Genomic DNA, 18,943 nt, shown 5'->3' on the forward strand with positions numbered 1-18,943 from the left:
CATTTCACTATTTCACTTTCATTAATGATTGAACAAATAAAATAATATTTTAATTTTTTTTTATATCTCGTAGCTAATGCCCCTTTAAGCATACCTGATGAAATATTTTTGTAAATTCATTATTAGTTGGAAGTCTGAGCAGGATGAGTATTCACAAGCACACATTTCAATATCATCTTTTTACTGTAATGGTAAAAATTTACAAGTTAAGTGATGTTGTGTTTGTGGATTTTGTTTGTTTTTTTCATGATATTTTGGCATTGTAAGGTTAATTATTCCTCGACTTAGTATAATCTAATGTCTCCTTTGGTGTCTTCTGCCTCTTTTTAAGACTCATCTACTGTTTTCTGGGTCCAAATTTAGGGCAGTGGGCTACTGAGCCCTATTAATTTATTCAAAAATTATTTTTTTTACTCTTTATCATTTTTGAAACAAACATCTGGGAAAATGTCAATTCTTTATTGAAATAATAATTATCAAACAATTATTTCCTTTTCAAAAATAGAAAAATGCGACAAATTTATGCCATCAATAATACTCTTCACTTGTTTGGGAAAGTAAATAAACAATAATTTTCTACCATTTAAATTTATTAATCAATGAAATTTATATACACTGATATGATAAAATAATAAAAATATTAATAGATGGTTGTTAAATAGTATATACATGGTCAACATGCTGAAAATCGTATTTACATATTCAATGATAAAACTGCGTAATGGTGAAACTTAACATGATTTATAGAACAAACAGGAATTTTCTTAAAAATCTAATCATTTTTGTAAATACTCCATTTTCATTATTGAAATTTCTTACCTTTCACAACATTTTAACATATCCATTACATCATATCACCAATTCTAATAATATTACAAATATTTGTTTTAAAAGAACATATCAGTATAGAAATAAGGATATGTGGTGTGATGGCCAAGGAGACAACTATCAAACAGAGGCCAACCGACTAGGATGTTAAAAAACTACAAGTTGCCCTAAGGCTTTCAACAATGAGCAAAACACATACCCTATAGTAATCTATAAAAGTCCCCAGTTGATATCTCTGCTATAAGTCTATTTTTTTTACTATAACTCATAAATTTAAACATTGTATGATGTATCTTGAAGTTTGATATTTTCAATTATTTCAGATATATATTTTTTAATTTCTCATGACCACGAAATAAATGAAATGAAGAAAACCATAAAAATGACAGATTGCAATTTCCTTACATGGCTCATTTGTAATAAGTTTATGAAAAAGAGACATGTTACATGTTGAAATGTCAATTTCATTCTTTTAAATTTAAATGTATACATAAACAAAAAATAAAAAGAATTTCAAAAGCACTTTTATCTTTCCATACCACAGATAACAAGGAACAAATAAAAATTTAATAAAATAATAGGATGAAATGTCTATTAAAACCATCCTAGCAGTTCACGTAGTTGTAAGGTTATTCAAAGGTGCATAATTCAGTCAGGGAATGAAATAGCATTAATAATAGGCCTCACTGTGACTTTGTTGTAGAACAGCAATAAAGTGCTGTTCCTTAGCACTTTTGTTATGTGCGTAGTGCATTTTGTGTCAAACTGATACAACATATCCTTTCTCTTCCATTAATAATCCAGGCACTGGGCAGGCAGTCATAAAATATATTCAATTTGAAAATGGCAACAAAGTTACAAATTCTTACAATTTTTACTCATCAGTAACATATCATCATTCTTGGATTACATACAAAAACATTTCTATAAACTCACACCACATATATCAATCCATTTGTTGTTTACATAGAGAAATGTCTATCCTAATTAACCTAAACTCTTCAGGATAAAAATAAATGGAAAACTCTGATGCCAGTAATGACTTTATTCTTAACTCTAAAACATACTATGTTGGAAAAACCAGGCTTAACAAAACATGACATCTTCAGACATATTGGATTCCCTTATCACAGAAGAACTCAATCAGCCATGATCACTAAGTATGTGTGTGTGTGTGTGATAAAATTCTCTTTTTCATATGATCCAAAATTTAACTAAGCTCCTTCTTACAAACCAAAGCAATTACTGAAACATTTTTTACTTTCCAATAGATTTTCATCCCTTTTATCTATGACAGGTCAAATAATAATTCATAAACATTGCAATATCTCTATCTTAAAACCAAATTAACCAAACAACAAAATTTCCTCACATCCATAAATTTGTAATCCAACAGGCATTGTGTTCAAAATCTAGAAAGACATTTAAATTTATCACTACAGTAAAATCTCTATCCGCATGTATATGTATTTACAGTACAAAACTATTTACAAAGTTACTGTGGAGATAGAATATTAACAAAATCAATATCACTATAAAATCCATACCAATTCTGACTAAATTGATTCAAGTTTTCTTTTATGGACTTTGTACAAATGAATAGTTGATCTTTTTTTTGTCTATGAATTTTATACAAAAATGAAGGTGTGATGATCTTCTTTTTGAAAATAATAAATGAGCTTTAGTTGTGAAGTTTATGCATTTTTTACTAAAGATATTCCAATGGCAAAAGTCCAATGGACTGTCGAAAAAATGCTTTTTCATAATATGATACAAAGAAAACAGTAAAACAAAATCGATCAAAATGTGATGTACAAGCCAATTGTTTTTCTGAAAAAGAAGTCATATTGAAAAATGACCAATGTGTTCTTTTGGTAGTTGGTTTTTTGGATTAACATTTGCATAAATTGGACAAAAAATAAAAATGCACCACCATGCCTTTCAGCAAAAGAATGAAATTCAATTTTAAAATAAATTAAAAAAATAAATAAAATAGTCATAAAAACAATGATTTAAAATAAAGTTAAAAACACCATAATAACAAAACAGGAAAAATATAAGTAAAAATTTCTTCAAAGTACAAAATGTACCGTAATAAAATTGTATTTCATTTATCATTCAATATGAAGATTATTCTATTTAATCTAAACTCAAAGTTTTGTAATTTTTCCACAACCAGTTATGATAGTCATTCAGTTTATGGTCTCTAGGCTGTACCTAAAAAATAACAAAAATTAGAAATTTTAATGGCTAAGAAATACTTCAATAACATATAAAAGGATGAACCAGAACAACTTGTTTTTGTTTTTGGGGGAAGGGGAAAGGGAGTGGTGTGGCTTTTGTTTGTTTCATGCACTATTTACAAATTTCTATAATTTAAACCACATCTATAACTGTGTGTCCTAAGATCTCTGAAAGTTTATTTTCTGGAAATGTAACAAATAATTTTACTCTACCTTAATTATTTAATTGATATTTATATATTTTCGTTCTGACTGCAAAAACCTTTTGTAATAATTTTCAATCTTGACTTTCTTAATTCACATCAAGTAGATTTTGAAATCATTTTCAAACATAATTTTTTTATTCTCAACAAGTAAATTTTGATGTTAATATGATGAAAAAAACTCAGATCAGCACAAATGTCAGACAGGAATCCAAAATTTTTGTTTCACTAAGGCAAAAATTTGAAGAAACTGAAAGAGGGGGCAACACTTTATTGAATAGGCCATGAAATTGAAGAAATGTTTAAATAGTGCATTAAAACAATATAAACCACACACCTTTCCAACAAAATAAAATTGAAATTCCAAATCACAATTTTCATTAGCATTTAAGTGCCAATCTGCCTAAGAATCAGGCAGAGGTGAAAACATGACAAACAAAAACCCACTCAAGTTGACATTAATTTATGTTCAGAATGTATAATGGTGCACGTATATAACATGCGTTTCCTTTACCTGTTCTGGTAATTCAAGATATAATATGGTTAAATGCACTAGAAATTAACAATTAAGGGGAGCTAACTCCGTAATTTGCTATCATTCTTACCCAAAGTTATCTAGAGATTTCTTAAGTTACCAGACACGCAGAAATGAAAGACCTACCATTTCTAACTCAAGGTGAGGGTAACTTCAAAATAGGATGGTTAGGTCGGTGGGTTTTTTTTTTCTGCCATGTTTTGAATTTTTTCAAAATTGCCTGATGCTTACAAAGACTGGCACTAAAATATGTATATATTTGTGAATAATCAACAACTTGCAATAATTCTTTTGCCATTTATTTTTTGGTGCCGTGCTGCGAAACTTTTTATTTCATTATACAATCATGTTTATTCCAAAAGAGAAAAAGAGGCAAAATAGAAACAGCTTATGGTTTAATTTCTAAACATTATAGATGTTTCCTGTTTTATATTGATTATGACCTGGATATCTTAATTGATGACCTTCTTAACCAATTACATACAACATTTTATCAGACTATTGACTGACTGTAAAGGCATACCACTTTTAGTAAAGAAATACCAGTTTTAGCAAATGAATCTGAGTTTTAGGAAAGAATTACCAGTTTTAGAAAAGAAATACCAGTTTTAGTAAAAAAATACCAGTTTAAGTAAAGAAATACCAGTTTTAGTAAAGATACCAATTTAGTAAAGATATAGCAGTATTAGTAGAAATACCAGTTTTAGTAAAGAAATACCAGTTTTAAACAATTTACCTGCTTCCATTCTTTAACACAAAATATTCTATAAGAATCATTTCCATACTTCCCAATACCATGTAACTCCTCTGGATACTTCCAGTCTTTACATAAATACTCATCTAGAAATGTATATGAGAATGTGTTGAATGACTTCACATTACTAAAGTATTAAAGTGCTAAAAATGTAAATGTTTTTTCTTGGAATCTTTATGTTAGAAGCGTAATAATTTTACATTACATGGTATATTCCTATGCTTTATCGACCCAGATTAACAAGATCAACCATCAAGCTTTCATTTTACACAGCTAAGGTGATAAATAACATTGCAAATAGGCATTCAAAACAATAGTATGGTAGAGAATATGTAAATATGTGCTTTAAATTCTGAACAAGACCCAAAGTGGGTATGGACCTGCATTGCTGCATGCAATTGATTGAGGTAACATGTATACCGGAGCATAACTAATCATTTCCAGACCAAATATTAAAATCATTCACTTCAATTGGAGCCAGGAAGAATTTGACGAAAAGTTTCCATGTACAATATTAATGAGTGTGTTGTAAAATTTCAACATATCAGCAATCAAATTGACTACTCGCTACAAAACAACATTATCAAGTTGCAGACCAAATATTAAATCATTCCCTTACATAGAAGCCAAGAAAACAATGATGAAAGTTTTTTATCGAAAGGACAGACAAACGTACGGACGGAGTCAAGTGGTTCCGACTTACTTAACCTGCCTCCGCCTTTGGTGATGCAGGTAAACATAATTATCGTACATACTACTGTGGAAATTATACCTGGGATACTTATATTTGGGGATTGTGTTGGTAAAGGTGAACCAAGAATTCAAGTGTTAAACAAAAAAGTTTTCCAATAGACTACATGTAGAATTTGTATTAAACAAGTATCCATGTACTGTGGATTCATTATTATTCCTTGTATACCAATTTACGTTGATTTGTAGGTACAGATGTACCACAAACTTAAATGTTCAACGAATTGCATATTTTCTATAGGTTTGTATGCAGACTTTGGCAAAACCATGAAATCAAATATCCACGAAAATACAGGCATTCCTCAATCCACGAAAATTGGTAGCCACGAAAATAAATGAATCCACAGTAAATACAATGTTTTTCTCAACCTGCAATAATGGGTAACAACAAAACATAAAGCAATCCACAGTATATAAATTAGATAATTATCATACTGGTTATATTATATAAATGAGGATATTATATGAAATACTACTTAAATCATCAATATTTGATTTTACACTGTAAATATACTAATTTTTGTGGGATCCAACTTTCATTGTTTTGTCTGTAACAGCATGTAATGCTATTATTTATTTTCACTGTTTTACAATACTTCTACATGTACTCTTATTGTTATTACAGATTTTTATTAAATCTGTATTGGTACACTGCAATAAGTTTTTATTACTGTTAACAGTATTTTAATAATACTTTAACTTGAGCAGAGCAAAGGAAAACGATATCTGGTGAAATTGGAGATAAAAAAACGCTGATGATAATAATTTCAATGAAACAGGAGGACTGAAAATAAATATTGACTGCCTTGATATTGTGAGACTGAACTTTGAAATAATGATTCTTTTGAACTGTTAGACTGGAAGATGAAATTAGTAATTGCCACTTAATTTTAATACTAGAAAATAACAAACTGATTGCTATAAGATAGCTCGAATGATGACAGTGGTTGCCAATACATTTGAAAATTCAAATCTCATTACAAGAAGGGATTATTGGAATATTGAATTTGAATTCTTGAAAATTGATAAAAAATGTATGATGAAAACTAACCCACTTTTAGTGGGCATGGCTAAGGTTCAAGTTACTTTTACTGATATTTCAGTATGAACTAACTAACCCCCCTTAGCCATGCATGCATTATTCCAGATTCAGATAATTCCTTGTTTTACATTTAAAATTCTATGACATGTATAGACCAGAAATTTCTTCAACATGTATCTTACTGATAAATCCAAGAAGTTCATATTTGCAATCTTAAATATTATAAAATTTCTATGTATCACTTTAAAATTTTTAAAAATTAATACAAATAAAATCTGAAGCTAAATTTACCAATATTTGTCCATTTGTCTTTAGCATGTCATGAAATGGGGATGAAATCAAATTTCATTCTTCTTTATGGAAAAAAAATATATACAATGATGTTTTAGTACCTGAAAACCTGATTATGATTTGAGCCCTTTTATTATGCAGACCAAGTGGTGTCAGAAGTTTAGCTACTGCTGCTGGGTCAGCTCTCCTTGCTTCATCAGGGTTTGACCATTTGTTGAAGAACTTCCATAATAAAGGAATAGCTGCCGTGCCTGAAATATTCAATCATATCTAATAAGTGTACCATATTGTCATATCAATTATATGCAATAACAATTTAAAAATTTCAACTTTTAAAGCATAGTGTCTAAATTAAATAAAACTGCATTATGTTAGAATCTTATTAAAGGCTTTATTTTGACTATACATTGTATCATGCTTTTAAAATAACAACAGATATCTATTGGAAACAAATTTTTAATCTAAATACCAAGACTTACCAGATTTATGATAGGCCAATGATATTACATTAGCACTGTATATCATTATGTCTCATTTTATCCCATCCATTAGACATGGTTTCTTGAAAAACATTTTTGTATTGTTTGAATGTTTAAGTTTGTGGCCTGGAGGCAATAAATTTTAACAATCAGCTGACTTGATAATCTGAAAAGCTCAGAGTTGTACCTTGTATCTGTTGAGTTTTGAAAGCAAATCTATGATGACATTTATGTGCCAAAGTCATTCGTTTTTTGCCAAAATTAAAATATTCTTTCAATACTGTGAACATAAAAAAAGAAACAAAAACAGAAATCGTTGAGGACAATCTGAATGAAGTAATGGAAAGATGCTTAGTAATCTTTTTAGACATACAAATAAATAAAATACCTGTAGTTCTATTAAGAAATATGGTCCCTATAAGAAGTTTCCACGGATCATGATAAAGGCTCTCTTGTACCAAGTTAAATGGAGATTTTGGTGGTGTCCATTTAACATCTCGATGTAATTCTGGTCTTGGCATAAACCTGCCACTTGCAAAGTATTTACTCATGATTTCATCGTTTTCAGTTGGCTTAAATTCTGCTTCCTGTTCTATAATGAAGAAGGTTAATGTTTTTCTTTTAGTTACATGTAACACAAAAAGTCCATACAATATTTATCCCAACTATTTCAATTGATTTGCATTTTTCATTAGATTTAAAATTCTCTGAATTATTATTAAATGCAGATTCCAGTCTTTTTGGCTTATTAATTGATACATGGGTTGTTATAAATTAAGGACTTTAACTCTTGAAAGAGAAAGACTTATCTGAAAATCATTAAATTAGAAAGGTTTCTATGTTCTGTGAAATACAAAATATGGCCTATGGGTCTTAATGAAAATGTGTAAATAACAAGCATTCTGAGAGTATTGCATGGCAATACATAGTCCCCTACCGGATAAAAATTCATTATACTGGAACAAAATGCTAACTTGTTCTATAACTTGTCATGGTGTAAACAAAAAGTAAATATCATGTCAATATCTTCAAGCATGACTGAAAACAGTGTGGAAAACTGATTATATACATGAATTTTTCAAGTCCAAGGACCATAACTCTGCACAAAATTATTAGACCGAAACAAAACTTTGAACTTGATCTGTAACTTTTCATGATAAAACTATATATATACCAATTATCAATCAATATCTTATAAGCATGAATTTAAAAAATTAGATATGATGTAATACAGTGTATATCTATTTTCAAATTATAATCAAATATAATTAATAGTTTCAAATATTTTTTTTCTTTCATTTGTCACAAACTAATATAGATTTGTAACTTATCTATAAAATGTCAACAACTTTTATCTACACAATGTAATGTATTGAAATATATACATTAATAAAAATAGATTATTATCTAATTAAAGGATTTCTCTTCATAATTTTTTTTTATATATATATAGCATTCAGAAAATTAGTTTATACTAAATAACAAACAAAACTGCCAAAAAATTCTTCAAATAATTTAACAAAGAAGGTCTTTTTAAAAATGAGTTATCTCCCTTTGTACAGAAATATGGTTTAACATAGTACTCTAACATTAGATATGGTCCAGAGTTATGGTCCATAACTCTGGACTAAATCATCAGACCGGAACAAAATTCGAATTTGATCTATAACTTGTCATGATAAAACTATATACCAAATATCAAATCAATATCTTCAAGAACGAAGAAAAAAAGTGAGGAAAGCTGATTTGCCGGACTGACGGATGGACAGACGGACGGATGGAGTGTAAACCTATAGTCCCCTTCGACTTCGTCAGTAGGGGACTAATAAAGTAATGACAAGATCTCAAATGCAGGCTTTCCTTAAATGCAAGAAATTTGAAGACCTAAACTATATACGGGTATATGCAAGATAGCAATATAAACAATCAATACTCATAACTACTGTCTAGTGAACACCAAAAGAATGTTTTTTGATAGATCCATAATACTTTTTCATATTCAAATTAAAGCGATTAGAATAGTGATATTATCATATCTTCTTTTTATTGTCAATATCTAATGTACATGATGTATGTAAAATTAAAATTGAGAATGGAAATGGGGAATGTGTCAAAGAGACAACAACCCGACCATAGAACAGACAACAGCAGAAGGTCACTAACAGGTCTTCAATGCAGCGAGAAATTCCCGCACCCGGAGGCGTCCTTCAGCTGGCCCCTAAACAAATATATATACTAGTTCAGTGATAATGAACGCCATACTAAACTCCAAATTGTACACAAGAAACTAAAATTAAAAATAATACAAGACTAACAAAGGCTAGAGGTAAATGACTTCTTCAAATGAATAAAGTACATATATATGAGGGTCTAGATGGGGTTTACAGAATAAAGAATAATGGGCAAAATGTGCAGGATAAAGGGCAAAAAATATACAGAATAGAGAAAATGGAAAAAAAAGAATAGAGAATAATGGGGTGCTAAAATATAAAGAATAGAGAATAATGTGCAAAAAATATAAAGAATAGGGAAAAAATGGCCTAAAAATTAAAGAATACATAAATGAAGGACCCCCATCCAGAGCCTCATATATACACTTTTGTTTACATCTTTATCCATTGGTCTGTAATGGATAGTTGCCTCATCACCACATATATAAATATTGTGATTCTTGAGTAAAAAATCCTTTTTCAGAGGATGCCCTTTCTTTTTTCCATTATATATATGCGGGAAAACCAAAATAATATTTCTACACCTCTAAAATGATTTTAATTCAAAGGCAATTTGTTCTATAAAAATATAATCAGACTATTTTACAAGATTGTTTACCTGTGCTATTATCTTCTTCAACATTTGTCTCCTCTTCTGGTTTAGTTGCTGATTCAGTTGCTGCTGGTTGTGGGCTTTTAATTGGCGATTTATGTGATGAAAATGATGATGATGTTGACGATGAACTGGCAATACCATTATCTTTAGGACTAGTTGCATTGCTCAATTTGCTGGACAACAGTGATTTTTTAAAAGGAGAAACTTTCAATAATTTCTCATTTTCTCTTTCTACATTTTGAATGGAAAGTTTAAAATTCCTAGGTGAAGATTCATTAGCACTTGTTTTGTCTGAACTTTTCCTTCTTTTAGAAGGCGAAGAGTTTGCTGAAGTTTCTGAATTAGCAGTTTGTGAAATAACAGGTTGTGAAATAGCAGTTTCTGAATTAACAGTTTCATTCTTTTCCTTAATTACTGTCATTTTGTTTGAAACAATTGAACTTGAAGAGTCATTTTCTTCTTTTGACCTACTTTTCCGCCGACTTCTAGGTGCTGGCGGTGTTATAAAATCATCACCAAAAATATTGTCTCTAGAAGTTGTCCTTCTTCTTGCCCTCCCGGACGGTGAATGAATGACTGTTTCGGGTACCACATTAACATCTGGTTCTTTAGATCTACTTCTTTGTATTTTTTTCTTTGTCTCTGTAATATTTATAGCACTAGAACCAGAGTTTTTCCTTTTAGACGTTTTGTCATCACTTGTATCACTATTGTCAACAATACCCGAATCAGATGAAAGTCCGTTCAATAGATCGAATACATTAGAACTATGAGATCCTTCCTCCCCATTTGATACACCTTTTTCATCCTCAGTGTCATTTGACCTATCTTCACTGTCCGATGTTTCATTTTCTTCATCCATCAGTTCTTCACTTTCATTATTAATCTTTTTTGTTGGACTTGATTTTTTCTTTACTGGCTGCTTTGGAGACTTCAGCTTTGATCCTTTTTTCATAGCTTTTGAATTCTTAGATTTATTTGATGCTCGCTCTTTAGATCCAGAAAAAGCCATTTTTATGACAAGTTTTTGAGATAAAGATTTACCTGAATTTATTGGTTTCTTTTGAGGGGAAGTAGAGGCTTTTTTATCCTCATCACTTTCTATTTTTTTCTTAGGAGTTTGTTTTTTCTCCTTTTCTTTAACCTTCTTTTTCTTTTCTTGAGATTTTGGAGTTGCTTTTGTCTTTTGAATTTTGGGAGTTTTTACAGGCTTTTCATGCTCTACAGCTGTTGATTTCCGTTTACGGTTCACACCACCTTGATTTGCACTATGATGTTTGCCACGCACTGTGAAATCAAAATCTTCAGCGATTAAGTCTTTTATATTACTATCTCTGAAGTATACAGCCAACTCTGTCTTTGAACGAAATTTTTTTCCATTTGGACTGCAAATAAAATATTGATCATGATTATAGATACAGAGCTGATGATGTTTCTTTCCTTTGGAGCTGATGATAAGACTTTTAACTAATAGGACAAATCTTTGTAAATAATGTAAGTGTAAGACATAATAGTGTCCTGTGAAAAAGTGTCAACCTGGACAGTTTTTCACAGAATTAAAGTATTAAATAATGTCCATTGTCATGCAATTTTGTCTCTTAAGTTGACAGAATGTTACAGCAATGGTTATGAAATAATATCCTCCCACAGAACAATATTTCATAGCAATTTTTATTAAATTATGTCCTTCAAGGGAAGGATTACAAAGGTCATCAAAATGTTATATTATAATTGAATTTTAATTAATTAAGAAAGATGTATTAGAAATAGATAAATTTAAACATAAATTAAAGAACCTTAGTGAGCGCGCTCACATACCCCACGTCCCCACATTGTCATTGGAGAAATAAAATAAGTGTAAGAAAAAAAAATTGTATCAGAAAAAAAAATTGAATCATAATTTCCTGTCAATATGCACATCTACATAGTATGTCCTTATTATCTACACAGTTTCATGAAATTCTGTTGTGTGGTTTGAGAGGAGTTGCGATGACAAAAGGTTGCAATAGTATATTGGGCAAATAAGTTCAAAGGGGCGTAACTCCTGGAAAAAAAATTGAATCGTAATTTCCTGTCGATATGCACATCTACGTAGTATTTCCTTATTATCTGAAAGGTTTCATGAGATTCTGTTGTGTGGTTTGAGAGGAGTTGCGATGACAAACTGTTGCAGTAGTACATTAAAGTAAATAAGTTCAAAGGGGCGTAACTCCTAGAAAAAGAATTGAATCGTAATTTCCTGTCGATATGCACAACTACATAGTATGTCCTTATTATCTAAAAAGGTTTCGTGAAATTCTGTTGTGTGGTTTGAGAGGAGTTGTGATGACAAGAAACAGGACTGACGGACTGATGGACTGACGGACGGACGGGTCAAAAACATTATACCCTCCGCAACTCGTTGCGTGGGGTATAAAAATGAATGGAAGTGAATACCGACAAATTTACAACTATCTAAGTTCAAAGAAATACCCGGAGAGTTCAAAGAAAATGTCAAAATTATAAAATCAAATTGGAGGAGTTATATTATATTTATAAGGACAAGAAGGCCAAAGAAAGTATAGACAAACTTTTGGTTTATTGTGATAAATCAAAAATCTCAAAATCTACAATCAGTATGAAACAGTCAAGATTGCTGGATTAGGTACAGGCACAAAAGAATGCGATGGGAGTTAAACATTATTTCATGGGGGACATTATTAAATCCTACATTATCACATTTACTGTTCAAGGATTGTCCAGGACACCTTAAAAGTAAATATTACTCAAGGACATAATTTAATAATAAAAAGTGTTCAGTGATAGCATGGACACTTTTTCATAGCTTGGGACATTTTTTCATAGCTAAATTGTATCTGGGACACATTAAAAGAAGGACAAAAGATACCAGAGGGACAGTCAAACTCACAGATCGATAACAAACTGACAACGCCATGGCCAAAAATAAAAAGACAAACAGACAAATAATAGTACAGATGACACAACATAGAAAACTAAAGACTAAGCAACACGAACCCCACCAAAAAGGGGGGTGATCTCAGGTGCTCCGGAAGGGTAAGCTGATCCTGCTCCACGTGTGGCACCTGTCGCGTTGCTTATGTTATTACAAATCCGGTAAATAGTCTAATTCGGTAGGTCACATTCGTGTCAGGGAAGGGTATTGTAGTTACGACATAAGGAACATATCGTAAATTAAGTAAATATTGTCCATGGACAGTATTTAGTATGAAAAAATGTCATGGGGACATTATTAAATCCTACTTATTTCAATATTGTACATTCACTCCTAACTTAGCTAAGGACGATTATGATTTAGGCTGGTTCCAACTGGTGGAAAATCAAATAAGAAAAATTCAGACAAACAACAATCTACTTCATCAGGTTTGTTTTTTTAAACCTCAAAAGTTGTTGATCTCCTTAAAATTTTCAGTGGGATCTTACCTTTAGAACAGATTTCCATGACATTTTTTATCATACTTTTGCAGTAAAATTATCAATGCTTAATGAATTCTTAAAAAGAACATTCAAATGAATATTGTGTAAACACACAATGTTTTAACAATAATTTGTCAATCTTTATTTATCTAACAACTAACTATAGGTAAATTTTGATAAAAGTGAGGAAAATCAGGTGTTTTTTCCAAATTTAGAAATTTGACCCCTTGCTTTTGTCAGAATTGTCTTCTGCAGGAATTATCCAAATTTTAGCGAAAAATATGGGAGATTCCCAAGAATTTCCTTAGAGTTGACACTTAAGCTTCTTAGCAATCTTATCTTTGTTTAAATATTACAAAATGTATATCCAAACAGATATATGTAACTTTCAGAAAGTATAGCAATTATTTTTTTTATGACAGAAGACTTTGACTTATGGTCATATCATTGTATATCATGTGATGTATAGTGTACATCTACCATATATCTCCACTATTCAGTTTGAATAGAAATAAGAAGATGTGGTATGAGTGCCAATGAGACAACTCTCCATCCAAGTCACAATGTGTAAAAAGTATTTAACAATTATAGAAGTCCATTTTCCACTTTGACTCCTAACTGCTTTCAATGGACACATTTTAGGCTTAAATTAAAATATTGTTTGTTTGCAGTTTACCGACCGACCCTCGAAAATCCGCCCGACTGTGAAAATTTTATTGCTTTTAATTTGAAGAAATTATTTTTATTTTTCTATTGACCCAATCCGGAACTTCTGGTCGTTTCCGGAATTGATTTAAAGTCTGGGTCGATTACACGTTTCAAGTTCGGTTTTTCTTACCTTCTTGTCAAGCGTACATGGGACCGTTTAATAATAAAGCACATGGAGATAGCCTGGGATTCTGGCCAACTGCTTGACAGTAGACCTATCGACGAAGTATTAGATTGGTTCAGGATGCCAGGCTACACATGGAAATTGTTTACAGGTATCGATGAAGACACGGAGGAGTACTTTGCGCTGTCGTTTTCTGTCAATTTTAAAACAAATAACAACCAAAAAAGTTTAATAGTAAACTGTTTATACAGATTCAGACGGATATCATTGACGATTTGAGAACGCATGATGCAGCGGATATTCATAAAACCGACACGATAACCATTTCCATCTCAAACAGATCGGGTACAGAATCTCTTGAGCCTGACTTTATGGAACCAATATCCGTGGTTAAACAATTTGACAGCAGCCTGAACATGCTGAAGTATGCCATAGTTTCTATAAAACGTTTTGAAGAAAACAAGGGTGAAACCACTTCTCCATGACTTCATGGATACCTGTAAACACGCCAGGAAGTGCGCATTTGAAATTTATAATCGATAGGCAATGCCAAATCTATAAGAAGCCACAGAAACTACACAAAGATGTAAAGAAAATTAATGGTTGGCTTGTAAAAATAAATATACTTTCTCTATGTTAAATCTATCTTCTATTGCAATGAGTATGCTCCTTTAGGATAAGGGGAGCTACCCCACTCATTGAAATTCTTCTCCCTCTTACAATATTAAATATACTCAAACAGTGTGGCTTGTGTGAATTGAATTAAAACATATCCTTAGGAGCTATGCTGCCAATTTTTTATGCAGTCAAAACATTTCAGTACAGACCATTTACTTTTAAAGGGGTGCTATTGATTTCACCCTGAAGTCTTAAGATTTTTTTTGGTTTTAATTAAAGCCTGATCACATCAACATATCTTTCAAAATATAACCTTATCATGCTTATTACATATAATTAAATATTGTTAGATCTATGAAAACAGTCAAATGGCAATATATTTTTTCAAGTTTCCTTTTTTTTTAATTGAGAAAGATTCAACATGTTCAATGGTTAATTTTTTTATTGATAACAACACTCTTACATTGTCTTATGAATCTTTGATATCTACATTTTCCTAATGAAAATACTCTACTCATGAAAACTTTCTAGTAAAGAAGCATATGTCAGTGAACAATTTCTTTAAAACAATTCTAGTCATTCTTTGTTTATAAGATCTTATAAGTGTTCCAGTACTAATATTCAATAATGTCATAAATTGGATAATCACACCATGTTATAGTTTCAATTTTGGTTGAAAAGTTTTTATCTGAAAATGCCTGTTCATTTCATGTTGGTTTTCAGTGTTTGTTGTTTTAAAAGAAATTTCTTCACAAGAAACTTGGTTTGTGTAACTGCTTGTTTAAACTTCATTTTGGCTGATAAAATAAAATATTTTTCCTACCTACCGACCCTTCAGTCTGAAGGTACAGTCGGAAAACTGCAAACAAACATATTTTTAAGGTTGGCCTTATCTGTTCCATAACCCCTCAAATCAAATTTAAATAAAGGCAATAGTAGTATACCACTGTTCAATAGTCATAAATCGATTTAACTGAAACAAATCCTGGTCACAAACCAAAACTGAGGGAAACACATCAACTATAAGAGAAAAAAAATGGAACAACAGAAACACTGAACTGCTACAAAAACAAACGCCAACATACATAGAAATGGACTATGAGAAAACAACTGCCATGTATTAAAGTCTGTTCTCATCTTAAACTCCTATCTATTCTAAATAATCATTACATCAACTCAGACCTTCTGTTTATAAAATTACCTGTATAAGTATACATCATATTTTCCTGCTGATTTACCAGCTAATCTTTGAACCACGCTTCTAGTCCAGCCATCTGGTAAATTCTTGTCATGTAACATTGGGGATATGTCATATGTGTGATCAGATCTACAAAATTCACATGATACATAGCTTACATTTCTATGGCTGGTAATAATCTACACAAAAAAATATATCTTGTTTGTGATTATGGCTATATATACATGATATAAAAAAACTATAATAAGATAATTTCTACCTTATTTACATTTGAATAATCTTTCACAACATACAATGTAACACTAAAACATTATTCACAACTTAAAAATTTGAAATTAATTGAAAAGTTGACATGTATCTTATGCCATGTATGCAATTATAATATAAGCAGTGTGCGTGTATGTGTCTGAATTTTTTCACGTCAAATGTACAGTAACCTTAGTCAATACTTTGAGGCAGTGAGCTTACCCCCTTGGTTTCGATCAAAACCCAGGATTAACAAATTAGCTTTTTGGCTATTAAATTTCCTTAAACTGTAATAGCTAGTCTATGAAATACCTTATCTGTTCAGGGTGTAATAGGATTTATCTAATCTGAAGTTTATGCAATACCTTATTTGTTCAGGTGGTGCTTGTATTTCCACAACGTCTCCCGGATCTGCATATGCATGATCATTAACATGTGATTCTGCTGTGTCTCCGGGAGCATTATCTGCCTCATCACCATCCTCCTCCTCCTCATCTGGTTCCCTCTCCTGTGTAGTAAAACCAACAGCTTCTTCTCCAGGAATAGCTGTCCATCTTGTACTGAAATCAATTGACAAACTATCCGGAGCTGGACTGTCATTGTCTGACCTTCTTTCCTGGTTATCGTCAGGATCCTCATCAATCTGATATTCCATTTCTTCTTCAAATGTCACATGACCACTTGATATGTTCGTATCCTCATCTGACACAGTATCGTCGTCATCATCATCATCTTCTTCGTCGTTAATATCTTGTAATTCTGAGTCAGCAATTAGAGGCAAAAATCCACTAAAAGTAGTAAATTAGAAAGTGTAACTAAAACCTTCAACTAAACAAGAGTTTGAACTCAGATAATGTGATAATTTCATTCATAGAAAAATATGACATGATGAACCAAATTTGTATAGGAAGGTCTGGGTCTGTGTTGTCTGTGATGTCTATAGTAATGGAAATAGATAGTGATAAGATGTTTATTATTAACAATTTCCAGTTTCAACATGTTCAAGTGCTGTGATATGTTTTATTTTTAATCTTTTTGTTTAAACACACCAGTCTTGAATACTTGGCTTAATCACCAATAATTAGTATGCTTTAAACATGTTAATTATCACTGACAGCTAAGTTTCCATTTTCTTCAATTTTCAATAGAAAATCTGAAAGTTCATCCAGGCCAATAAACATGATAAATATGTGTAGTCTTACAATTTTACTGTATGAAGGGGAATTTAAAAGTTTAAGCATTTTTTTAGTTGAAGCAAATAATTTATTTTCAATATAAATAAAAATTATGAGGAGTGGCAACATGGTCAATGAGATGCATGTAGAAACTTAACTCAAACACCACAAAGACATGTTTAATTGTGGTGTATTGTGGTCCTTTGGTTGTTTTTTTTTTTCACTTCTTACATTTTTTTCTAACAAATGTGCATGTATTATTATAATATTGAATTTGAATATCATTATGCCTATTAATATTTTAATGATCTGCAATTTAACTAAGAGAAGTATTGAGCAAAAATTAGTGACAAAATCACAACAACCTCTACATTGTCAACAAATCAAGACAGAAACTTTAAAACAATTCCTATTGAAGGTTTACAAGATAATAGACAATACTCATGATACTTTTATTTTACCCCTATGTTCTTGTTTAGCCTTGGTAGCCGTGTTCGTAGGCAGTTAACATTAAACTAGATACCCAAAGGATGATTTTTGTCAATTTATCTTCCAATGCCTAGTAGTTTCAGAGAATATTTTTGTAAAAGTTATAAGAAGAAAGACATTGCCAACTGATGAGAAAACGCTAAGATTGCACTCAGATTAAAGATTACCTTGCCCTTTTCAATTGCCGAAGGAAACCCTAATTTCTTGAGTATGCATTAATTCTAAAAAATTTCAATCCTTTGAACATCTTGAATATTTATCATAAAAGGTATAACAGAAAAATTTTAAGCGCTGTATAATACTCTCAAGTTCCCTCAGCTGATAAGTCTGTTCCAACGGTTAAAATTAAATATTTAATGGACAAACAAAATTAGCGGCCAGCATTTTATTTATGATAATATTACAAGTTTGGATCTTATATTAGATAGCATATTTTACTAATCAGTAACCTAGATGTTTAGAGCACCTTGAAAATTTGTACAAATCGTTTGAACCAAGATTATTTCTTATCTCAACTGTCTACTAATAGTATTGGCAAAACTTCTTCAATGATCCATGCAGAGCATATATTTTAAAATTCTATGTAAAGTTTTTAATTTGTACACAATACTAGGTATATTATGTATGAAGATCATTGGGTATTGGTCCAAATCACTGGAGGAATATACAAAATAAGTAACAAGACAGCTTTAAAATACTGATAGTTCCTTATTGTTGTCCATAATCTTTACTTTTAGTTTAATAATATTTTAGGTTTTCAGTCAGACTTTCTTAACATGTAACATAATGTATTCCATTCATCTGACTCATAGTGCAATGTTTTTCTGAAATGGTCAAATTTTCCTGACGTTTACTATGTAAGTTATTTCAAATTTATCATTGAAAAACTAACGATGGTTGCATTGCAACAAACAATTGCTCATGAGGTTCGTCGTTTTCCATGTTTGTTGTCCATATATTGGGTTAGCTAAATTTACAAATTTTAACAAACGAAGCGAA

The 18,943-nt window shown here is 30.8% G+C and overlaps 1 protein-coding gene across 1 annotated transcript; it reads right to left on the minus strand.

Annotated features, from left to right (window-relative positions):
- Positions 1-572: 572 nt before the first annotated feature.
- On the minus strand, positions 573-18,902 carry LOC127704159 (methyl-CpG-binding domain protein 4-like). Its single transcript, XM_052208095.1, has 8 exons — positions 18,837-18,902; positions 16,646-17,068; positions 16,038-16,163; positions 9,955-11,336; positions 7,514-7,717; positions 6,748-6,897; positions 4,546-4,649; positions 573-3,045 (listed from the first exon to the last, which is right to left on the minus strand). Exons 1-8 carry the CDS (start codon positions 18,884-18,886, stop codon positions 2,968-2,970), a joined length of 2,517 nt encoding a protein of 838 aa, XP_052064055.1. The 5' UTR covers positions 18,887-18,902; the 3' UTR covers positions 573-2,967.
- Positions 18,903-18,943: the final 41 nt, after the last annotated feature.

This window comes from Mytilus californianus, unplaced genomic scaffold (assembly GCF_021869535.1).
Source record: "Mytilus californianus isolate M0D057914Y unplaced genomic scaffold, xbMytCali1.0.p SCAF_1, whole genome shotgun sequence".
Classification (NCBI taxonomy): domain Eukaryota; kingdom Metazoa; phylum Mollusca; class Bivalvia; order Mytilida; family Mytilidae; genus Mytilus; species Mytilus californianus.

Coding starts and splice junctions, on each gene's coding strand:
- LOC127704159 (XM_052208095.1), bottom strand. CDS start 18,886: ATGGAAAACGACGAACCTCATGAGCAATTGTTTGTTGCAATGCAACCA. Junction 7,718..9,954: donor TGAAGAAGATAATAGCACAG/GTAAACAATCTT, acceptor TCTTCATTATAG/AACAGGAAGCAGAATTTAAG. Junction 4,650..6,747: donor AATCATAATCAGGTTTTCAG/GTACTAAAACAT, acceptor ATACATTTCTAG/ATGAGTATTTATGTAAAGAC.